Source organism: Osmerus eperlanus, chromosome 3, assembly GCF_963692335.1.
Source record: "Osmerus eperlanus chromosome 3, fOsmEpe2.1, whole genome shotgun sequence".
NCBI classification, from domain to species: Eukaryota; Metazoa; Chordata; class Actinopteri; order Osmeriformes; family Osmeridae; genus Osmerus; species Osmerus eperlanus.
In genome coordinates, this window is record NC_085020.1 from 11,252,891 (window position 1) to 11,278,017 (window position 25,127).

The 25,127-nt window shown below is 45.8% G+C and overlaps 2 protein-coding genes across 2 annotated transcripts; both read right to left on the reverse strand.

The window, feature by feature from the left end:
- Window positions 1–48: 48 nt before the first annotated feature.
- epc2 (enhancer of polycomb homolog 2 (Drosophila)) lies at window positions 49–7,588 on the reverse strand. The gene is made up of 14 exons (XM_062457247.1): window positions 7,174–7,588; window positions 6,379–6,538; window positions 6,052–6,197; window positions 5,666–5,872; window positions 5,333–5,481; window positions 4,998–5,127; window positions 4,574–4,783; window positions 4,131–4,214; window positions 3,753–3,901; window positions 2,962–3,287; window positions 2,511–2,641; window positions 2,263–2,404; window positions 1,785–2,052; window positions 49–1,339 (listed from the first exon to the last, which is right to left on the reverse strand). Exons 1-14 carry the CDS (start codon window positions 7,324–7,326, stop codon window positions 1,267–1,269), a joined length of 2,328 nt encoding a protein of 775 aa, XP_062313231.1. The 5' UTR covers window positions 7,327–7,588; the 3' UTR covers window positions 49–1,266.
- A 1,241-nt stretch (window positions 7,589–8,829) lies between these two features.
- Window positions 8,830–24,358, reverse strand: LOC134017529 (methyl-CpG-binding domain protein 5-like). The gene is made up of 11 exons (XM_062457248.1): window positions 23,961–24,358; window positions 20,769–20,924; window positions 20,180–20,558; window positions 19,321–19,423; window positions 19,031–19,193; window positions 16,223–18,370; window positions 13,945–14,114; window positions 12,812–13,822; window positions 11,606–11,679; window positions 11,407–11,482; window positions 8,830–11,120 (listed from the first exon to the last, which is right to left on the reverse strand). Exons 3-11 carry the CDS (start codon window positions 20,302–20,304, stop codon window positions 11,058–11,060), a joined length of 3,933 nt encoding a protein of 1,310 aa, XP_062313232.1. The 5' UTR covers window positions 20,305–20,558; window positions 20,769–20,924; window positions 23,961–24,358; the 3' UTR covers window positions 8,830–11,057.
- Window positions 24,359–25,127: the final 769 nt, after the last annotated feature.

Below are 25,127 nucleotides of genomic sequence, written 5' to 3' on the forward strand. Positions count from 1 at the left end.
ATACCGGAATTACCAAGTGAGTCACACACGAGTCAGCACACTGTAATGTATAGATATATTTTTTATTTCCCAGCATTTTTTTTCAGAAACACTCCAAGAACAAGTAACAGGGGAAATGTATGTCTGAAGAAATAGTGCATGAACACTATCACTGCGACTAATCTAAACACGTTTCTAATGCCCTGTACAGGAATCACTACAACTACACATAACTACAAGTGAGGCTTAGCACTGATCTCAGACACTCTTTCAACATGTTACTTGGCCCTTGACTAAAGGAGAAAAAAAATATACCAAAAATTATTTATTTATGCAACCCCCCCCCCCCCCCCCTCCTTCGGTCTAAAGGGGTAGACGTTCAGTTGGCCAGTATTCTGAAAGATTACACACATCGCATGAGACATGGTCTAGTGCCATGTACCTTTTTACTGGCTCACACTCCCTACCCGTTAAAAAAGGCAAATATATTATAAAAACATTTTCCTGGTTTACATTTGCGGATTGATTCAAGGATGCATTTATTTGTTATTTCAATGTGAATTTAAATAAATAGGTTCCTGTGGAGACAATGGCTCATTCTTCAATGTTTTGGGAAAAAAATATGCATTGAATGAAATGTTTTCATCAAAAAGGAAATTAAAAATTAAAAAGACAAAATTCCTATTGCACCTAACAAAGCAACAGGAAAACTTGTCCGTATGGAAAAAAATGCCACCAATCTAATTACAAAACATCAATATCTATTTAATTTGTGAAACCAAATCAAATTGGGCAAATTTTTCTAATTAGAAAAGAAAAAAGCACATAAGCGAATATGCTAGCAAGACTGATGTTCATCCCCGCAGACATATTTTGCTGATTTGTTTTCTGTGAGATACAAAAATGTAAACATTGCGAAATAAATAATGAAAAACGAGTGATGTAGGATCCATGCTCATGATCCCTAACACAAACGGGTGCATTGTTTTGTGTATACTAGTTGTTTGCATTTTCAAGTGCAAAAGCATGATGACAAAATCGCTTGAATTCAAGTAACAGAAAAATGGAACACACTAATGATACAAATATACTATATTACACGGTAGTGATATTCCCAATTTACAAAATGTACATTTATAATATTGACAAATCTCTTATAATATTTTGATATGCTGGATTAAAGCACAGGTCCTTGTATTCTACCCCCTGGTGGCTGGGGCGTGCACTTGTCCTCTGGGAGGTTTCTGTTTGTCACATTCACCCGTCTGAGCTGGGGGGGTGAGGGGGTTATGTCACCTCCATGGCCACTGTGGTCTCTGATATACCGTTCAATGCTAGTCTCTCTGGTTCATGATTATCCCTGGGGGCACAAGGAGACAGCCAGTCAATTAACAATTACATTCAGAATAGGAACCTTCAGAATACAAAACCTTCAGAATACAAAACATTCTTCACTTCACTGCATCAAAATCAAGATTATCTGTCCATCTTATAATAAGCAGATTGCCAATTCACAAATAACCAAAGAGAAGATGATCAGTCAGAGGCAGCAGACACTGCTAGTGCGTACTGTGTAGAACTAGTTAAGTAAGTCGTTTTGGATTCAGCTCGTGTTTGTTTAGCCATCTGATACCAGTCACCAACATCAGTTTATGTAGTGCATAGTAAAGATGTTGGCTAGTTCAGTGCATGGTCAAAATTGAATCTTTCTAAACCTGAACCATTCCAATTGTGTTCCCTTCACTATCCCTCCCCCCCTCTCCTCTCCCCCTACACTGTCCCCCCCAATCCTCTCCCCAGCTCACCTGGCTATACTGCCCACAGGGCTGTCTGGTGTGACTCTGGGCCCGCGGTCCCTGCCGCTGGCTACGCTGGCCAGCTTCAAGGCGGAGGGCGAGGGGGCGGAGAGCCGGGCGCCGTGGTGGAGGTGCGCGGGGGACACGGCGCTGACGCTGCCCGGGTGGGCGTGCGCGTGGGACCTGTGGTTGGGCAGAGAGTGAGGCCTGACTGGGGAGTCTGTGTTGCTGTGGGATGTGCTGGTGGAGGAGGTCTGGTGAGGAGGTCTGGGAGGTCCTGTGGAAGAAGCCATGCGACAGTGTTACTACACCCTCCACAACACAATTAAAACTCTAAATAACCATTCAGATACAATATGACTGTTCTAACAATAATTCAACTGTATAACCATTCAGACAATGGATATGGCACATTAAACAGTATGACCGCTATCCTGTAACTATGACGGTAGCCACTCGGGTACATATCACCCCGTGACTTCCTCACCTGGAGGGTGGACCAGGCCGTTGACGCTGGTCTTGTGGGGCTTGTTCTCGTTGTTCACCGGGGCGCTGACCACAGCGGAGGCAGCAAAGTGTGCGCTGGCCGAGTCCAGAGTCTTGGACATGCAGTCGGTGGTGTTGGCAGTCTGAAACCAAAGGACAGTTTCTCAAAACACACAGCTGTTGAAGACCGAGGTGCTGTGAGAGTGTGTGCCAGTGTGCTTTTGTAGAGGGTGTCGTGAGAGTGTGTACCTGTGTGTTTTGGTGCTCGGGCAGTGAGGGATGTTGGGAGGGAGGGGTGTGCAGGAGTTGAGCCAGCTGCTGTTTCTGCATGTGGGCCAACTGCTGCTGATGAGTCTGATACTGCTGCTCTGTGATGCCAACTGCAGGAGACAGAGTGGGGTGCAGACTTAGACAGGGCAGACAGGTCAAATGGGGTTTGGGGGAGGGAGCTGTACCTACATTAGAGGGCAGAGTGCAGTTCTCTTCTAACATTTATGAATCCCATCCGAGCTGTATATTGTATACTATTTAATCTCAGTTGAAATATGTACACCATCTAATCCCAGTTGAGATGCATTAAATATATTATGCGAGTTGACATATATGCACGATCTACTCCCAGTTGAGATACACACAGAAAATGGTCCCTGCTGAAATCAAAGCACTGCTAGTCCCTGTTGAGGTGTGGATGGTGTCTGACCTGAGCTTTTGTTCTTGGTACCGAGTGCCAGTCCTCCAGCCAGCCTGCTGCAGAGGGAGGCTGGGCCCGGCCGGGCCCCCGCCTCAGAGTCTTCCGGTCGGGGCCGCGGTGCGAAGCAACGCCACCTGAGGGTCTGGATGTTGCTGAGGATGTCAGCCAGGGAGGAGGCAGTGACGGAGCCCGCCGAGGGGGCATGTCTGTGGGACTGCGTGGTGAGGCTGTCTGGAGGAGGTGGAGCCCCGGGCCTGGGTTGGGAGGTCAGGACGTGTTGGTCTAGCTGCTGCAGAACGCCGTCCATGCCTGATGACATGCGGTCCAACAACACCCTGAGAAAGGATGAGGGGAGGGAGGAGAGGGATGGGGGGGGGGGGGGAAGGTGAGAGGTAGAAATGGGGGGGGGGGGTGCAGAGAGAGATGAGGGGTGGAGAGAAAGAGGAGGGGTGGAGAGAGAGAGAAGAGGGATGTAGAGAGATGAGGGGTGGAGAGAAAGAGACGGAGAGAGAGGGAATCAGGGTGGAGAGAGAAAGTAGAAAGGGGAGAGACAGAAAAGAATGAGGTAGACATCACAGGTTAGGGTGTGTTCACACGTCAGTTGTATCAGAGACACACTGACATTTAACATTTAAGAAAATCATGGATTCTTTTTTCTAAAATCAAATAGCTTACAAGTTCTCCAATTAAATAGGAGGGGGTGTGGGAGTGGTAGGGGTGTTGGGGTGGAAGGGTGTGGCAGTGGAGGGGATGTTGGGGTGGAAGGGTGTGGCAGTGGAGGGGTGTGGGGGCTGGCGTACCTGCCACCCCGGCCCAGCCTGCGACGAGCTAGACCCACACAGCGGGGGAGTATGGAGAGGGCCGTGAGGGAGTGGCGATGCTGCAGGGTGTCCAGTCCAGCCAGCTCTGGGTGCTCCCACAACATCCCTCCACGCTGGTCCACAGGGGGCTGGGAGAGAGATGGGAGGCAGAGAGGGGAAGAAGGGAGTGAGGGAGAGCAAGACAGATTGAGAATGAGGGAGAGAATTATAGAAAAAAGGAGTGTGAAAGGTTATTCAGCAGCTACTCCAGGGCAGGACCAACATCACATCCTTTCTTTCCCCAGATTAAGCCCAAGTAACACAATACAGATCGTTACAGAGGCTATTCCTGTTAGCAGGTGTGTGGAAGAGACTTACAGCCAGGTACTGACACCCTGCTTTCCTCCTGAAGGCAAACACCCCGTCTGGGTCATTCTCCTCGTCTGGCTCTGAGGGTGGAGACTGGACACACACACACACAGATATTAATCACCTGTAAATACAACTATCAATACACATCTGTAATGGCAGTATAGAATCCCCCCCTCCCAAATCCAGGGGGGAAACACCTCGTCTTTGTCTCATCATCCATGTTGCCCTAGTATACCTACTCCCTCCACCAGACTATAGCATGCTAACCACACTACAACACACTATCCTATACCGACAACCACCACCGCGCTACACCTACTACCACCATGCTACACCTCCTACTACCATTACGTTACCCCATGCTGAACAACCTTTACACCACCCTGACACTACACCTTCTATTACAGAATGCAGCACCACCCCAGCCAGCTGCAGCGGGAGCTACTGACCAGTGGGGGGTAGTCCTCCTCCCCGGAGCTGTGGAAGTCGTACTGCTTGATGTCGGCCTTGTTGATGGTATACTGGCTGGAAGGGCGTCCGGGCCTGCGCGGCGGGCAGAGCAGCTTCTCCCTCCTGGTGTACTTCTTCTTGGGTCGGACAAAGTCGAAGGGAGCCTCGTCCTTGACTGACACCTGGTAGGGGAGGGCGGACTTGTGTGTCTGAGAGGGAGACAGAGAGGAAGAGGGGAAAATCCCTTCGTCATGTCTGGTACCGCTAGTGCTGTCCCTTAGCATTACCCACAGAATTCATGTTAGAATTGTGCACTTCTGGAACTTGATTATCTACATTTCTATGTCAGTTTCATAAAAATGTAATACATGTTACGCAATATAAAGTCATGAACCGATAGTGGAGGTCAGCACAGGCTCTTACCTTGGTCTTGATGTCAGCTTTGTGACGGTTGCCGTTGGTGAGGATGATGGGAGCAGTGTACAAGGGCTTCTCAGGCAGAGGGACTGTCACCTCGCTGAGCACTTCTCCTGTGTAGTCACCCATCTGATGCCTACACACACACACACACACACACACACACACACACACACACACACAACAGGAAAGTCGGAACAAAACACAGATTCATCATCACTGACTACTGTTAATGCTCCCAGTGGGGGACGGGGGGGAGACGGACGCTGGAACAGCCCTGTTAGGAGAGGGGCTTGGTGAGGATATGTGTTTGCGCTCTGAGGAAGCGCAGCCCTTCTCACCGTTTCTCCACCACCTCCAGGGTGAGGTGCAGCATCTCCCTCTTGCTCTTCTCTCGCCTCTTGATCATCTCCAGGATGGTGACGGTGCGGCTGAACTCCCTCCGCAGCTTCAGCATCCTCTCGTACGACGCCTCGTCGTTCTTGCGGTTCTGGGTGGAGGAGCAGAGAGAACAGTCCGAATATGAGCACAGTGCTAATGCTGTGGTGGGCTGTGATGGCTGATTTAGAGAGGGGAGGGGGGGTGATTCGAAGAGGGGAGGGGGCATGTTAGGGTTGCCATGTTTGGGGGTGGGGGGCAGTATGAGCTGTGTCAGCCAAGATGGTGTCTCTCACCTTCCTGGTCTGCATCTTCTCTGTGCGGCGTCTGAAGGCCACGTAGGCGTCGTTGTTGGTGGAGCCATCCCTCTTCTCCTGCTTGATGTGGGGGACGAGGCAGGGGCCACGGCAGTTCTTCTTCTTCCTTACCCAGTAGTCGTACACAGACTTGAGGAGGTAGTCATCCTCGTTGAGCAGCAGCTTCGCCTCAGGGAGAGTGACCAGCTGAACATGAGAGGGGAACACGCACGCTTGTCATCAGGATGGTGCCTCGGTTGAAATGCACGTTTGTTTACCACCAACTAAAAGTTGTGCATGGTTCTATCTGGTTTAACAACAACCTGGAAGTTGGAGGTAATATGGGCCTACAGTGTGCTACGCTGCTATTCTTGCTGTGCGTGTACCTGGTTTGCACTGGCCTTCTCCAGCCGGTCCACCATGGTCTCAAACTGTATGGGCTTGATCTCCATCTTGCGGTTGAGCCTGTTGAGGAGGGTCTCGTCCTCTGAGTCCATGTCGTAGTCTGGCTGCTCATTGTCCAGGCCCAGGGCTGAGGGAGAGAACAGCTGGTCAGCACCAAACGCCTGCTACCACACAGACGGTCGCAGAGGAGGACTGCACTTGTGAGTGTATGATCTGCGTGGTCCTCGGCATAGCATTTAATTTGTGTACTTATTTGTGTGTGAAGAGAAAGAGCAGCACCAAGCGCAGAGAGAGGAGGTGCTACTCACACTGTATGTGGAAGAGCTGCTTGGGGATCTTCAGGTCTCCCTTGTAGAGGCGGTCGTAGTAGGTGATGTTGCTCTCCGCTTCAGGAACAGGGATAACCATGTTTTCCTTCTTCTCCCGAAACACCTGCTGTGCTGAGATGGCCCTCTGGAGATGGTGCTCCTGTTGGGGAACGGGCCAGGAAGAGTTACTTATAGGAACAAGTTGAGTTGTGGTATGTGTGTGTCCGCAAATATGAATATATGTCAGAATACTGACCACGGACACATTTTGGTTCAACACTGTTGAAACATTAAATTGAACAAATTATTTTTAATATGTACAAATGATGTGAATCTTACGCATGGGTTTGACACATACTATTGACTAATGTGACAACTGGTGTGCTGGCCACTACTTTTAGATACATTTATCTGTGTTTAAAATACGTCATTTGCTAGTGTGTTTGCTACATAGCCTTATTATTTGAAGCATGCAGAAGCAATCTAGCTTGCTAGCTATGCCTCATACGCAACGACATGTTGCAAATCCGCAAACGATGTACGCAAAATTACCGACGTCACGAACCCAAACCCTTTGGGTTAAAATCGTACGTAGAGCACATTGTTTACGTTATAGGAGTAGAAATAATCGTAAAACCCTCTATTTATTACGCAAGATGCGTAACTAACTAGACATAGCGTAAGCACAGCACACGCTACGCAGAAAGTAGTGCGTAAACACATCTTGAATACCAGTGTACTCCAGCGGACCTGAGATACTTTTTAAGATTTCTTTATTTTAAATTATATACATACCGATTCTTCTTCTTTTTCCATCCCGGTTGGCATCTGCGGTACAGCCCGGTTGATTGATACGCAGTCATTTAAGTCTGGAAGGTCTCTGTTGCGGTATATTGGGAGAGGTTTGGCGGCGTCTAGCGCTCGCGCTCGGAACGATAATTTACTCATTGTTTGCGCCTATTACAATCACATAGACTGTAAAGGAAACATGAATCCCGCCAGAATTCGATCAAAAAATTTGGTATTAATCCAAACGGGACTCGGTTGTTTCCACAATAAGAGAAATCATTAGTTTCCATTTGATTGAAATCCAGTGCGAGAAGCCATTTCTGGTCGAGTTTAACTGGATTTAAAAGCTATTTTCCTCGGGTGATCCGCTCTCTGCGCCATGAAAAACATGGCGGACATGTCCACACAGCGGCTGAGCAATCCCGGCAGCCAGTGCGAGACATCTGAAAAACATGGGCCGTGGTGTTGCGTGCGCATCTCATACAACATGCATGAAGAACCCATGCAAAGCTTCTGATCACTTTCTGTACAAATACAGTGAAAACTAAATCAAACTAAGTTTTACACGTTTAAATACGTCCACTGTCTCAGTACTCACTGACCCTCAGAGTTCTCCTGAGTATTAATTGTAAGGAACAAGCCTTTTCCCCCATCATTTAAACCTGCGGCCACAAAAGTAACCAATTAACTTCCAAATAGGTCATTATCTTAAAAGTATTTATTTTAGTGTTTGTTATGTGGAATTCATCTAAAGCAAGCTATAAACACAAATACCAAACAATTCGTCCATCCTATAGGCCATAGGTCTGATATCTACAATTTAAAAGAAAAACTGAAACTGAAAGTCTGCCCGAATACTTAATTAGCCTATACTAGCGGTGAACAGTGCTACTGTTCAGATTCGGATGGATTCAGTTAAAGGGACTGTAAGTTTTTCCCATTGAAACTAAATTACCATGTTGTATGAATTGAAACAGACCAATTGGAGATAGTCAACAGCTATGAGTGGGCCCTGTCTTTTCTATTAAGTTTTCAACATAAAAAATACCAGTTTCATAATCCATGGCTGCTAGGCCTATCATTTGGAATCTGTGCATCATGCCCTACTTTAGTGTTGTTTGAGGGAACGGGAGAGATAATGGGTGAGCTTGAGAGGTCATGGCATTTCAGGACTGACAGTGGAGGCCTTGTTGCAGAGTTCAGCTAACTGAGCACCCACATATTCCTTGTTCTAAAGGTAACCAGACTGATTGGGAGGGTTTAGACCCGTCTCTGGCCCTGTGACTCACACTCCATTGGATGCCAACCACCATTAACCTTCCAAATAGAGGTGAATCTTGTACCTCATCTATCGTGAATGTGTACAGCTCTCACTGTTTTGTTGCAAGCCATTTTATTTGTATTTTATACAAAAAGAAAAAAACAGTACAGCTGTAAATTGTTGGCAAGTTTCTAGCACAGGGTTGTTGATTCTCATCACGTGGAAAACAGGACTGTTACTATCTACATACTGTACCTTTTAACTATTTCATTAGCGGTTAGCTCATTAAGATGTATAATGGGGGGCCGTTGCTATAATTTGACAAAATGTCAAAGTGAAGGTGTCTATGGCACCTTTAAGCATTCTCAATTTAAAGAGAGAAGACCATGCAGCAGCACATCTTTGTTTGAATATTTTATTACAAAATTACCGGAATACTTTGATTTGAAATCCCTTTGGAATAGACATGAAAGCAACCCTTCACTGCCTGTTAGTTCAGGCATCGTTTGGAAGTTATGCCATGTAGAAACAGACCAATTAAATTCTACAACACATTTGATATTGTAGACTGTAGAGATGGACAAAATAAGATGTTACCATACTGCTGTAACATTTCATAGATGTTACACTACCAAATTACCTACAAAGCATAACACATATTTCTTTACAAATAACAACCTCCAAATGCAAGTCTTTTTGAGATGAGGAAAAAAAAGGTAATTCAACAAAAATATAAGTTATCATATATAATTTACAATTACTGAATATGTATATAGGCTGATATTGGTTACAGTTTGTCACTGTATGGGAAATGTTTATTAAGTCATGATCACCGCAATGAGACAAGAGGTCAGAGGGAAACATAAGACATTCATAACAGACATTTAATACAACAAACTGCTTTTTCGTGATAAATACTTGATACTTAAGAGTAATGTGAGATTCTTATTTTACCTCAATTTAAATCCTGCAGTTGGTCATCATGACAGTGGGAGGTTTTTCACTCAAAATCCAACAAAACTAGCAATTTGCTAGTGCTGTAATGACCTCGGCAGTGTTCATGATTAAATCAATACCAAAACCAAATATACGTTCATAATGACAATCCTTAACACTGGACACTAGTTTATAATCTTAAATGAGAATTTATTTGAATTTAGAAATATATTTAAATCAACACTAATCCAAATGGTCAAATGGACAAGTGTAAAAAATTAAAAGAAGATTGACCATCTATTACTATGTAAAAATCAAATCAAACATCACAGATGTCCATAAATGTACACTTCCTATAAACACAATTGATTTAATATTACATTAACAGAATATACATTTTACTGTCCGTTTCTGTGTCCAGGAGAAAAATATAATACTCTAAGGCTTTTCAGAGTGTTAAACTCTTGTTAGTATTATTGCTAAACATCATTTCTCCAAATAAATATGGGATTCATTTATAAATAAATTACAAATGCAAAAAAAGAAGAAAAAGAAACACCAAAAGATTTTAAATAAGAAAAATAAGGCCACTAAAATAGACTCTAGAGATAATATAAACTAAAATGCCAAATCTGTGACACTGAGTAGCTTTGGCAGATATGAGTTTTGATATTGGCTGTAAGGCTCAAATCAAACTAAATTGTAATACTTTCTTGGGTCATTGAAACTCTGAAGAAGCAGAAAGCAAAGGTTTCACTGATGTCACTTTCTGCACCTACTGTATACGTGCAGGATATAATACTGTTAAGGCTTTTTGACCCGTCAAGTTACAAATAGTGTTTATGTTTTTCAACATTATCGATTACATATTGAAAGCTTTCATACTTTTTCGTCTCATAACACTTTTGGCAAAACATGTATTTATTTTTCAAGGGTTTGTTGAATTACTAATTTGAGAATGCTTTAACACCATAACACAGAGTTCTACACTAAGCGTTTGAAACTCACTTTTTTTTTTTTTTTTTTTTTTTTGCAGATGTAACAGGAAATCTGTTTTATCAAAAATATTCTGAGAAAATAAATATTATTTTGGGAATACAAATAATTCCTTAATTTAAGAGGCATATTTTTGGCCCCTTCCCAAATGGCTTTTTCTTTTCTTCAACAAAGTAGTTTTACAGTACATACATTCAAAATCAGCAAAGAAAACATGCAGGTTGAGTTGTTGGAGGTATTTGCATGCCTAATGCACAAAAGCAGTGAATGGGACAAGCCCAGGTCTTTCAACTTTAAGGGATTTCATAGGCAGGGAGTGATGAAACACCCAGTCACACGGTTGACTGAAACAAAGAACGGACCGTGTTGATATGTACATTGGACAATCCAACTGACTCAACGATGACAACACTGAACAATAATCACAATTAATTCAAGAATATGATAATGGATAATTTCCTATGTACACCAGTCTGAAACAGACAATTCTCATAAAAAGTTTTTTTTATAGAACGTTCCGATCCTAGTCTAAGAAGTATGTGAATACAATAACAGTTTTACAGACAGGAACCCCGATCCTTGTTCTCTGACTGTCGTGCCGTGGGGATGGTGGCGGTGAAGGAGTGTTGTGTTAGGATCAGGAACTGCCAGAGCCAAAACAGGAACCGGCTGGAGGACCAGGCCCCAACATTTACTGTCATCTGGAGATCTTCCTCCTCTTGGGTTTGGGGGTTTTAGCCTGTCTGTCTCTCTGAGACAACTGGGGAAGGGAGGACAAGAGAACGTCACATATGCACACTAGTTATATCACATACCTTTATACAAGTTGCTGATGCTAGTTATATCACATACCTTTACACATATAGCTGACGCTAGTTATATCACAGACTTAGTAGTTAGTGAAAAGGGACCTCTCTGGAAAGTTCCATTTGACAGATATATCGGTATGTAATGGTTCATCCAAAAGAAATGATGACATCTAATGACATCTAGAAATGTAATAACTGCAATAATAAACACATGAATATAGATATTAGATTACTAACATTGCCCGTTAATTTGTCCAGCTCAGTCATTGCGTCCTGTATAGCAGCTTCGAGATGGTTGTTCAGTTCCATGCCACTGGAAGAAAAATAAATATAGATACAAGATATATATACCATAACCATGTCTCAGGGTATGTCTGGAAGATGTGGCAAATGTGACAATTTGAACAATAACTGTATCCCTTAAAAAGTTGCCTACTTCCTGTGCATCTTAGCTTTATGTAGGGCTTCCAGGTCTTCTGCCAGTGTCCTGTGGAACCTCTCTGCCTCTACCTGTGTTGGGTTAAACAACACCAAAGCCCAGGGAAGGTAGTAAGAATCTTCAACTAAAAGCATCACAACCCCCACATAGCACACCAGTGGAAGAGACAGCCACTTGGAAAAGTTGCCCATTAAACATATTACATAGTGCAAACGTAAGCAATATGGAGGGAGGTGGGGGGGATTTGAACCTGCAACATTTTGATTCACTACAAACCTACACCTAATCGACATGTGCTGTATTTGGACTATATACAAATTGACATTTGTTTTAGCCTTCCTGAGCACTGCAGGGGTAAAGCATAAACCTAAAAGGCGTGATTCTGGTTAGCCTTGCATGCTTGTGAAAGCTTCTTATCAGAGGTTTACACTATGACTCAGGCCAATGTACACACTGACTCAGGCCAACGTGACTACAATTCACTCTTCATAGTCATTATAGCCTGACCAAATTTAATTATACTTTAATTAACTGAAAAATGTGCCTCAACTCCATATAATTAATTTCTAAATTAAAAGAGCAGCATCTTATGCTGTCTTTTTGACTTACTTCGAATCCCTCATTTACAGAAATCACTCCACCTCTTCATCACAGCACATCCTGTCACAGTCTAAAGCAAAGCACCAAGCCGTAGCCAAATAAAACCTGGCCCAAAAGATGACTTTGTTATCTATTTATGTGGTGTTTGGAGGTAAAAAATGCATTCCTGTCCTCTCAACATTTTAATTGCCTCGAGGATACTAGTGGACAAAAATAAGCACAAACTCAGTCAGCAGTGAATACATTTATCCAAGGGCTTTAGACACACAGGTGAAAGCAGAGTTGGAATGACCTCTGAGATGGTGTCAAATTCATTATGCTGTTGCCCCAATGTTTTTTCTTCTGGGTATCTCTGAGGCCTTTGACAGTGCAGCAAAGCAAAATGTTGTTTTTGAAAGCAGAACACCGTGCATGTTTCTTCTCTGGTCCCTGCTTTTTTGATGAATGCCTTTCAGAAACGTACACAGCCTCAGCCATTTAAAACTCATTTCTTGTAAACATTATCTTTCCATCAGTAGAGCAGTGCAAGAAGACGCAAGAAGAAAAGTACAAAGAGCAAGTATCCAACAAAGGCTGATGTGAAAAGAAAGACGCAAGCCTCACCTTGTCCTGTATGCTGTTCAGCACGCCAGGGAGATAGATGTGGCCCTCCTCCCTGGGCTTCCCTGGCCAGGGAGGGAAGCCCTTGCCCTGGCCCCAGAGCAGGTCCCCAGCCGGGTGGCTCCTAGGCTTCTGGTGAAGCCCCCTGGTGGAGAAAAGAGGGTCGACAGGCCCTGGGTCCTCCTCGCTGCCACTACTCTGTATTCCTGGAGCACTGAGTGCACAGTGGCCGTTTAGTTGGCCATTATAATGCCCGTTGTAGTGTCCGTTCGGGTGGCCATTCAAGTGTCCGTTGTAGTGACTGTAGTCTTTGACGAAGTGGCCCTCTGGAGAAGAGAACACTCCTGGGGGCTGGATGTGTTTGGGGTGGGCCCTTCCAGGGGACATGGCTCCACCATTCATGTGGGTCACCAGGCCGGGTCTGGAATACATGCCGTTGAACTGGGACAGGGCAGGATCCCCGGGGCTGGGATAGCCCTTGGGCCTCTCCAAGTAGGAGCCATTCCTGTGAAGGTCCAGGGAGCCCTGCTGGAGGAGCTCCTCGCTACACCACAGACCCTGACGGGCCTCAGCCTCCCGGACTGCTGGCCTCCGCTGGGTGCCACGCCGGGGAGCTCGGAGCCGCACCGGGGCTCCCACAGCGGCCGGGGAGGTGCTGGTCTTATCGGGGTTCTTGCGGGGCCGACCCACCCTGGATGGGCGTCGCTCGGCCTCCTGAGGGTAGGAGCGGAGCGGGCCGTGGATGACTGAGTGAGTAGTGCCCTGGGAAAGGTTGACGGGCTCGCTGGGAACAGAATCTGTGTACACACCGACGCGGGCCATCGACGTGATGACGCTGGAGGTGGTCTTGCTGGCCATGCCCGCTGGTGCCCGGTAGTTAGCCTCACTGCTAAGGAGACCCTGGGCGGACTGGTACTCCTGATGGCTGCTCAGGGGGGCACCGGTGGAAAACATGACCCCAGGACGACTGATTACTGTTCTGTTGGGGAGCGGGACCCTCTCAGGCAAACCAACCTTGAAAAGACAGTTACAATGTGTCACAATTTCAATATACAAAAAAAAGCTATTATTAAGGTTATTCCATTAACATATAAGATCCTTCTTTATGAGGTCTTTACTGAATGTCGATGCCTGACCTGGAAGTTCTGAAGGAGGCTGTCCATAGGGTTAGAGGGATGGCCCTGAGCTGCAGACTGGCCCTGTGCTACAGGCTGGCCGAGCTGCAGTGTGCGGCTGGTCCTGAGGAGAGACTGCAGACTGTCCTCTTGAGCCTGTCTTAGATCACAGCTTAGAGAACGGGCCTCACCTGGGGGCAGGGAGAGGGGGATGGAAAGGAAACAGAAAAGGGAGGATTATCCCGACGCTAGAACAGAGGAATAAGTAAGGGAAAAGAGAACGAGATCTTATCTGAGAACAATCTTCCTCCCAACTAAGAGTTTTTTTAAGACACTGCTAAACATATTAAAACCAGGTTTGCGTGGTTGGGAGAATCACCTAAAAGCATGTGAAATTTTCAAATAAGGCAATTATCAGTGCAAATAACAGGTTTATAGTTATGACTAGGGACCAGGTGGGTTGTGTGGGTGTAACTTAAAGCAGTTTGTGAGGTGGTGTTGATTGGAAGAATGATGCATGGAAAAGACAATGTGAAATATGGAAAAAACTAAAACTGCTTTAAAACAAGAAACTAACTGATTTGGGTTCATTTGGTCCTCCCAGATACGGAGTCTGACACTAAAAGTACAACTCCGCCAACAAATAGCTCAGGATGGTGGACACTTCAAATTAAGAGAACTCAATGGGGAGGGAATAAAGCTTGAAACACCCCTAACAATACCAGTCGTAAAGGGGTAAACCGTGTCTTACCGTGACTCAATACAGTGGCTGCCGGAGGACAAGAGTGAGGCAAGAACAAGAAGGGACAAGTTGCCAACAAAAGAGACACAAACAGAAGGGTGGACTAGCTCTAGTAAACAAAAACAAAAAGGTTCATTTACAAAGCAGATGACAAACCTCGAACAAAGTAGCCACCATGATCCGCTAACTTGGTTTCGAAGGACATTTGCTGAATCCACAGAGCTTGGACACGAAGTGAATGTGATCATTTGTGTGGAGCTCCTGTATTGAAACAGAAATGCATCCCATGTTTATGAATGTGTGGTATATGTCTGTCATGTTGAGGGAACTGCATGTCCATACAGTTCAACCGGCCCTGACCAACTACCAATTGATACTAGATTTCTGCTGTGAAAACAAAAATGAGTGGAAGATCCCAGTATCCATTATATCTTAGATATATACATACCAGTCAACCACTGATACATGCGTGTCAGACAATAATAATAGTAATCCAATTATGTTTTAATCCGCGGAAAAAGGTTAAATCCCTGTCATGTTCCCTACCACCATAAAATGTTAGTCTTAAACCATCACCTCATTCCCTGGATCACTACTGCGTGTCAGCTTGTTTACCAAAGCCAGTGCTTTGTCATTGTGTGTGACCCCTTTACAACCCCATCTCTCCAGTCTCTTGCTTTCTGAGAACATGGAATGTAGGTTACTAGAGGCTAGCTCGAGGACATGGGGACAGCGACGTCAGCCAAGAGGACGCTGCCGTCTGACACATGAACCAGTGACGCGTGCCTAGTGGCTCCCGGGTTCTCCGTCACAGACTGTCACCCTTGGCAAAGCAGAGGCATGCAGACTTCAGAGGACATACCAAGGGGCTGCTTTCTCCAACACTGAATTCTCTTCACTGTCCACAATATAGATAGAAGCAGATATTGCGTCAGGCAGGAAAGGACCATATTTCTGATGTCTGATGCTTGGGCTATCATATGATAGTCTACTCTTTATTCTAAAATCAGAATAAAATAAGATATGGGGGGGGAATACAAATTAAATACTAAAATAAAACATCACTAATTAATTAATACAAGAACAGAGACAAAGGGGTTAAAATGTCAAAATATAATATTGTTCTTAACTATTTTTTGGCAAAAGCGTGTCAGAGATGAAAATGTTAAAGATGATCACAATAAGATAATGTTATCACATTTAAAAAATACGTTAAAAAAGGTCTTATACAGGTTTAAAATAGCTCAAATCTTTGGCCTATGCCACGTCTGGACACGGCCTTGCCTGATTTCTGCAGTGTTACGGATGATACTGGGAAAGTACAGAACCAGTAAAAAAATGTTGATAAAATGAACAAGAAATACAATAGTGAGATATGCACAGAAATGCAAAAATGATGATAATGTTAAGATGCAACCAAATATGACTGTGGCCACATTTGTTCTTGGAGTTGCCAAAAAGTCAGGGTACCTAAAAAATAGAAGAGAACAAAACAAAAAATAACAACCAACATATATTTTTTCCTTTTTCATGTATCCTGAGGAAACACCAGCTTACCTGACTCAGGGAAGGTTTGGCCTCCATTGGACATCATGGGAGGCAGCCCTGTCCTGTCTCTGAAGTGGAGGTTGCCCTGGGACGGTTTCTGGAAATGTCCAAACTGCTGACGGTGAGGGACTGAACTGCCCACAGAGCTTACAGCCTCGTGTCCTCCGTACCCCAACGGCCCGAAGCTCCCAGCCATCGCAGGGTCGTGTATTTGGTTGATCAGGCCTGGGAAGTGTTCCATACCGGGATCCTGGCCTCCACTGTGACCTTCACTATTGAAGTTCTGACAGCTGGATATCTCAGTTCTGCCCTGGAGCTGATTAGGTCTCTGCAGAATTTGCAAAGCCGACATCTGAGGCACACTCTCCTCAAAGAAGGGGGACTTGCCAGACCTGGCAGGGTGGTGCCCCACATGGTTGGGCCCTTTTTGGGCAGTCTGGTTGCTCATACACTGAAGCAGCTGGGCCATGGAGGTGTTAGGTGCCAGTCCTCCCGGCTGCAGAGCTCTCCTCATGGGCTCTTGGTAGCCAGAGGCACTGGATCCAGCGCCACTCATCGGATGCTTTAACATGTTAAAAGACAAGTCTTCGCCGCTGTCACTAGGCTGCTTCCGCTTGCGATGCGCCTCTCTCTGCTGGGCCATGAGTTTGTCTCTGAGAGCTGCTCTCCCACTTTGGACTTCAGTTGAAAGAGGGCCGGTGTTGGGTACATATCTAGGGTTTAAAGTGCCGTGTCCATCATGATTTCCCCCTCGCCCTCCACCAACCAGCCCCGGATGTCCCAAACCGCTGGGCCGCACCTCTGCCCCTGCCGTGCCGTCCGTGAGTTTGTTTTGATTTACTAGCTGTGCTTTGGCTGCTGCCGACAGTAGGCTGCTGGCTGGGAAGGAGGAGGGATTCTGCTGCTCGAGGAGCTGGTTGAGGGGCATTCCTCCTTGGTGGTTACTGTGAAGGGCACCTTCGGATCCAGACACCGGAGGGCACATGGAGCCAGGGTGTCTGCTTAGACTACTGTTCATCCCTCCCAGCAGCTGATTCGCACCGTCCTTCAAGTGATGGAGCTGGTCTTGCTTGTACGCAGAGCTCGGGGGCAAGGAAGGCCGAGGGGACCGGGGAGGAAGTTTAGAGCCTCCGCAAGACGTCTGGAGCCCCGAGGACAGAGCATAACCCCCGTGCTCAGAGGAAGCTGAGGAGCACCGTGACCGGTGGGGGGACTCCTCCACCCTCGCCAGGCCAGGCCCTGCCATGTGCACCGGAGACACAATGGGGGACGAAGACACCGAAGAGGCGGGTGGATGCTGGACCCTCTGGCCGTGCCCGACAGGTCCAGACTTTGCAGTAGGCAAAGGGAGGTTGCTTGGCAGAGGGACGATGGAAGGGGGGATGTTTACATTCATTGATGGTACCTGAGGTTGGGCACTGTGGACGCCAGGTGGGTTCAGCAGTGAGGGATCCCGGCCAGGGGCCTTGCTCGGAATGGGATCCAGAATACCCAGAGGGTCTTTCTCAGAGGTCACCTGATTTTTCTGGAGGATGCAGGGAGGGAGCTGAGACAAGGAGGGATGTGACTGGGGCTGATGCTGATAGTCCATGTTGTGAGAGAAGCTGCAAGGTGACCTCTGCATATTAGGACTTTTGGCATTGATAGTAGGAGACAGGGGACCATTAGTCCTTCCAGCCATGGCGCACGAAGGCTGGACGGCTGAAGGTGAGCCGTGGAGCAAGATGCCGGGGGGTGAGAGAGGGGTGAAGCGCTCGCCATTCACGTGGGCAGAGCCTGGGCTCAGCGTGCCGTGGAAACCTAGTATGGATCGGTCGGGGCTCCTTAGAGAGTCAGTCCTCGGAGAGGGAGTCCCGTCTCCGTAATGCTGCGAGCCACATGAGGTGGAGGACGGAGGGCTCAGCAGCACACCCTGGCGGCTGCGGTAGGGGGACCTCTGGCTATTGTGGTCGCCGCCGCCGCCGCCCAGCCTTGCCCTGCTATGGCACAAGTACGGATCCCTCTGAGGTGAAGAACCCAGTTCATGTTGATAGTACCGCTGACTAGACATCGACATTTTATAAGGATTCTTACTGTCCGATGCTACAGAATTGGGTGGACCATTGTGCATATTATTCCTTATTGCTTGGTGGCTCATGGGACCCATGGGAGCAGTGCCTGGAAAGCAGAGAAAAGGGATGCAGATAAAGACGTGTCGGATGGAAACCAGAAACCCTGCCCTTAGAAACCACAGGGGAAAAATCTGAATGTTGGGACAGAAGGGAAAGGAACAGAAATATTAAAATATCTTCCATCTCTTTCCAAATATGTGTGTTTGATAAGCATGTTTTTTTTGTGGTGTCAGATCTTTCACTTCTGTTATGAATGCATACAGAATGCTGACATGGCATAAAACAGCAGCAGTACACAGTGAACACTACACCAACCACAACACTTCTGAGCTGGTCTCAATCTGTCATAAGGATACTGTCTATCAGTTTCATTTTCTACATGGCATTGGAAAAACAAAAGGGAGAAAAGTGCTGAGGTTTCACAAGTCATCGACACATCATTTATGGGTGGTATATACAAGAATTCCAGAAAGACATGCCTTCATGACCCCAAAATTGTTCAACAACATAAAAAATTAAAACTATGCCTGTTATTTTAACTTATATGGATATTTCAAAATAACTTCAATATCATAACTCGATAGGCTGTTTACTGGTACAAGTCAAAGTGATTCTAAGCATACAGAAACTATAGTTTCACTTGCATACCTAAATAACAAAAAAGCGAAATGCTGTGTATGGGTTGAATCGTATAGTGTACACATACCAGTGCCACCACTGACAAGGTGAGGGGACTCCATGCTTCTGTGCAGGGTTGCCACGGCAATGATCTTCCTCTTGTGGATGCACAGCTTGGTGACGTCAGCGTCGGCTCTGGCGTCCTCCGCCGTACGCTGCTTGACTGCAGCCCCAGGGTCAAAGTTGAAAATCTAACAGATGGCAGAGAGAGCGGTTAGCATCCGAGGTACACTTGTTAAACCTCTGGGTCACGTTTGAACTTTGAGAAGTTCCCGTCGCCGAGTCTAATCCCTGTGGCATGAAAACAACAGGCCTCACCTTATGAATAATAAGAGGGCACTCCAGCCCACACTTGCAGGTGCCATCTGTCAACAGGTAGCTCTTCACTTGCTCCAGGCAGGCTAGCACTGAGCCACTGGGACTGAGAGGGAGGAATGGGAGAGACCTCTGTTAAGTCACATCACACCATATGACATGGCTTCTGTTGTCTTTCAATTAATTGTGAACTTTAAGGCCCAACTTAGCTGCCACACATGAACACCACTGTGACTTTGGGCTAACCTTCATGTGGGCAACAACAGTGTCGTTAGGTTACCAGGCGCATTAACGGGAGGAAATATCTAACATACTTCACAGAACAATCCTGTGGGGAGAGCAAGGTAGATAGGTGGTGTCTGGTGGTGTCGAATTATAGCTCCATAAAACACAGCGCCCGACAGACTTCCCCGGCTAAGCGGCAAAGACAGAATATTCCCCGTACGAGATGGTCACCAACACATTCCTCCTCAAGGCCATGCTAGCCAGACCTGCCTAGCAGAGACGAATATACTTCATATAACAGGAATGTAATATTAGACTCCCTAGAAGGGGCTATGCCTGACTGATCTAGGTATTGTGCTTTTTTTACAGCACACTTTCATCCGTTGCTGCAGACGAAAAATGAACTGCTTTATGACTTGAAATAACACCGTGATCTCAAACCCATCTGACTTACAAGTAAAAAGGCCAATTAAAGGGTAAAATGCATTGGAAATGCTGTAAAAAGAGGAACCTTATGACAGTGTCATTTGGAAGCCATTACAAGGATCTACAAAGAAATTGATCAAACGGGCCCAGAGTGAAATTAAGAATCACATTCCCGCCAAGCAGAAAAATAAATATAGAAGGGAGTATTTACCTTATGTAGACAACTCCATTGTGGTGGGTCTTCCGTTGCCAGCCTATAGGGACTTGAGCTGGAGGTCGCCTTCCCTCGCCACACAGCCCCTCGTACTGGCCCTCGTACTTCATTGTTCTGTCCATTGTCCTTCGGTCCACACACAACCACACCTGCGTGAGGTTCTCACCAGGCGGTCGGACCGCTGGGGCCGCACGTCATCCTGGCGGTCTCGGAGGAGTGAACTGACCGACCAAGAGAGGATGTGCATCAGCCTCGCTGGAGGAAGCACAGAGCCCTGCGATCCCCTGCGGCCGCCCTCGATCCTCTTGTCGCTCCGGGGTGGGTCGGTGGGCAGGTTCACTGTAGGATCAGACCTCGGAAGTCCATCATCTCCATCCTGCTGAGTGCGGTCATCATTTCAAAACACAGGTTGCACCAGTGTCTATTGGAGGCCATGGTGGGGCTTGGGGAGGGGGGGGGACTTGGGGGGCTTTGGGGGTTGGATGGGATGTGTGTGAGGTGGAGAGGGGGGAGGGGTGGGGGTGAGGTGAGGTGGACGAAGCACCAATGAGAGACTTGTGCAGTGGACAGGCCCAGGATATCGTACCTCTCTGCCGGATGTGTGGTCAGTTCTTAGACACTGCAGTTAAAACTGGTGGCCGTCATCACTGCTGCTTTTTGTCTCTCCTCATCACTCCAGACAGGGTCAGTGTAACATCGTCCAGATACACTGAGCGTCACCTCAGGTTCCCAACAATGCCACCTGTACAAACATGAAGCGGGACGAGGTCTAACAACAGCAATCCATATCATGCATCATAAAGAGTCTTGGTTCATATTCATTATCAAGCAAATGTTGAATACGTGGAATTAAAGACTGAGAAAGCAACTGATCCTTTGAAAACCCATTTCCATTAAGCATTTAAAAATACCATATTTTGGAGCTGCAGTTCCCACTATCTAATGAGAGGGAGAGAGCACTGCATTCTGCTTCGGAGATTTCTACTGATGAGAGATCATACGATGGCAAATCTCACCGTCCAGATGGCAAAACACACATTGTGTTGTTTAAATTGGACAATAAAAAAGAAAATATCTGAAAAGAATTCTCATATGTGCCCTTCAAATCCATCCACCCAGAGATTGCAGTAGCGAGGAGCAAACTAATAAAGAATACACAGGGGGAATATTACCATCTTGTTGCCACTGGTGATCTCATCGTAAGGTATTGGCCAGGGGCTTGATTAAAATGGGGGGGGGGGGGGGGGGGGGATATAGACAGGCCTTTTGCCGTGATGACTAACTATGTGCAAGCCTTATATATCTGTATTACAAATTACATGAGTGCGTTGCATATCGTTTCATTGCAGTCTCACTGCCACAAGTTCAGCATAACCTATATTATTTAACTGGTACTTCACAGCTAGAGAAGAAAGATCTATGTGACTACCGACTGACTAACCTCCAGAAATGCACAAAACCAGCATTTTTAACTGTATGTGTTGGTTCAGAATCCCCGCAATAAAGACTGTTTCATTCGAGCATAGTCGGAGCCATCCCTTCCCCTTCATGTTGAGATAGTGCGCCACCCAGCATGCTGGAACACTCCCCCAGCTCTGTCTCTCTCCTGGACATTGTGATGCTCGTCCCCAGCGCCTGTCAAACTACTTGTCCATAAACACGGGCTCTCAGATATTGCATTTCAGAGTGTGAATCATGCTCGATGCTGTGCATTTCCTGTGACGGATGAGTCATCCAGGGCCAAGCGTGCACAGAAAATGCTGGGAATTAAAGCTAGGCGTCTTCCCTGAGGTATCGAATGTCCCAGTGTTAAATCACAGCAAAAGCATCCAAACAGGATTGTTGAGTGAGAGAATCAGATCACAAATTTCAAGAAGCTCAACTAAGCAACATCTCCTGCGTACTGGCCAAGGCTACTCCAAACAGCCGAGAGGCCTAGCGTGACTGAACTGAGGCACATTTGCAGAATAATTCCTCGTTACCTGATCAACCGAGTCAGGAAGAAGAGCATGGGGTTCTCTCGTGTTTCTTCACTCACTGCTCTATAGCTTGGAGGGGGAAACGAGTTGAAAAATAGGGCAGTCTGTCTTACATGCAAGGTGAAAAAAGAATCCTCCCAAAGGAGGATGGGAGGTCCACAGATTCAACGGCACTCAAAAATGTTGGCACAGTGGGCCACACTGATTCACAGGCAGAATAACTCTACGCTGTGCTAATACGCTGTGCAATTAGGATAAATGACTAAACAGTTTGCAAGACAGGTACAGACAGCACCTACTGAGAATCAAAATGACAACAAATTGATTCGACTGTATGCTCAGGATATACTGACAATAGCCTACAACAAGTCTACGGAGAGGCCTATTCAATTGGGATGGGAAAACAGGTGAAATCAATCTTTTACCTAGATTAAGATGGGGCATATGTTTTGTCATTCCCAGAAGGGCATGTTTAACTGGGGACTGGTGCCCATACAGAAACATGGAGCTTGGAACATTGAGGAACATTGAATTTTGAATGTAGAGAGACATGGAACTCTCCGTTCACCCTGCCATGTTGTAATTTGAATAGACTCTAGCCAATGTTACTGATAATACAGTATGACCTATTGAATTTTCATCTTGACAAACTAAATGCTTGCCACCGCAAGTTACCTTCTCCAATGTACAATGAGACACCAGCCTGGCAACCCATTTCTCTCTCTCTCTCTCTCTCTCTCTCTCTCTCTCTCTCTCTCTCTCTCTCTCTCTCTCTCTCTCTCTCTCTCTCTCTCTCTCTCTCTCTCTCAAAAGAACGACTGCATCAATGTCCTGTTGACTACATTCATAAATCTCTACTCAGATATAATTTGCTGTCAGGGAGCAATTTGCTGCTAGTGGGCTACATGCTGCAGGTAGGCAGGTAGGTGACCATTACAAAAAAGCCCCAGAGACCCATATCTGCTATTGAAGAGATACTGCAGGCTAGGAGGGAAATCAGAGTGACGTTCCATACAATATCATCACTAGCGCCAGGAGTCTACTGCCATCAGGAACCATAACATAATTATCTCAAAGGGAACCTTCTGGGTAGCAACAGTCGCACAATTTTTGCAAACCAGCAGAATCTTCCTGAAAAAGAAATTACATTATTTCATGAGCATCGTTTGACATGACACATTCAGGTGGTTTCCTTGACAACTAGGTAACAGGAACACATAATGTCAGGCCTAATTCATGGGTACAGGCAGGAAAGCCAAAGAGCTCCTTGCTCTATGCCTGACATCAGGATACACCAGCTGACTTGTACTGTACGTAGACGCACACAACCTTCGCCACAATAAATCGCTGGCTAAGTATGTGGGCAACATTTGTTGATACTTTGGGCCTCAAATTAGAAAGTGTTAACCTTAACTAGATAATAACTGCCAACTGTTTTGCAATATCATATTTCGTCTGTATGCAAGTGTTCAGGACTAGCTACCCAGTTAAATAGCATCTCTGCCTAGTACAGTAGTAGTAGCCAGCCGCTTCAGAATGACAAATGTTGCACGAGCCAAAATATAATTCAATACAGTTTGATTTGAGATGACTGTCCGGTCTCAGAAGCTAATTAGGTAAGTAACTGCTAAAACATATTAGCTGGCAATTGTTTGGCTTCACTAAGCAACATGGCAAGCTGTAGCTTTTTAGCTAGCTAAGTGGCTAAACAGTTAGTTAGCTAGTTAGCTAGCTAACGTTAGTTAGCAAGCTAACGGTTCACATTTTTGTATCCTAAACATGGAAACTCGCCCTCTTACCTCTTTGCCCTTCCTTGCTGCAATACAGCAATGGAAAATCCTCGACACACAGTGCCGTTCGCTTCGTTTACAACAACCCTAACGATGCACCCCTCAAAATTGACAGTCGAGTCGAGCCAGGGCCAAAGCTGAGACAGACAGACCAAACAAGTCTGTTGAAACAGGCAGCAAAGAATGGCAATTCACGTCTGCTACCAGCAATATTACAATTAGTGTCTTCTATGTCACATAATCCATAGTAAAATGCGTGCGAGAGATTCTGCATGGAGAAATGCTGAAAATATGAATATTCCCAAATATATTCCTGAAAATAATGCCGATTAAAGAGCTCCTACGTGATGCCTTGCTAGCCTGAAGGCTCTGCTACATTTCTCTTCTTGGCAGGGCGGTGGGATAGAACGATGGGAGAAGCGGATTGCGCCTGCGCAACAGCTGGAGCCTGGACAAGAGAACCCCAGCACCAAGGAGATTGACTGATTATGTTCCAGAGTACCAAATGAGCAATTATTTGCAATGTTCAGGGCACCGGAGTAAGACTCCAAAGTTTAAATTGGAATATTATATAACATATTTTCAATTCGATTACATGCAATTAAATATAGAATTTTGACTACGTCAGAGATGTTCTGTGCACATTTAGTTATCCCACTCAGAAATAATACTGGCCACTTAAGAAAAACCTAAAAAGATCCAGATTTAGTTAGAACCTCATTTTTGAAACTGAAATGTATAGCGAATAGTTTGGAATAGCCAATCATAGTAACCATTTCCAAAATGCCTTTAGGGGAAATAATCCTATGTGATATGTAATGTAATGAATAATATTATTTGGGATTTATTTTCTTACAATAATCCCTTGAAATCTAGAGGTCCAGGTCAGGGGCATATCTATAATTTTATTTTGTTGGGGGGTCCCCATCTTAAAATGAAGGGGTCACTAAAAAAGGAATCATTGTGAGCAATCAGAAATCTGGACATGCAAATGAGGGGGCCTAGGCCCCTTGTGGCTACGCTACTGGTCCAGGCACAGGATGATAATGACAAGAATATTGGGACATCTTTTCAAAATGCTTTGCTGCCATCTAGTGGTACACAAACAGCCATCCAGGTAATTGCTGGGATGAAAGCATACATAACAGATTTTACTGGATAAATAAAAACCTGAGT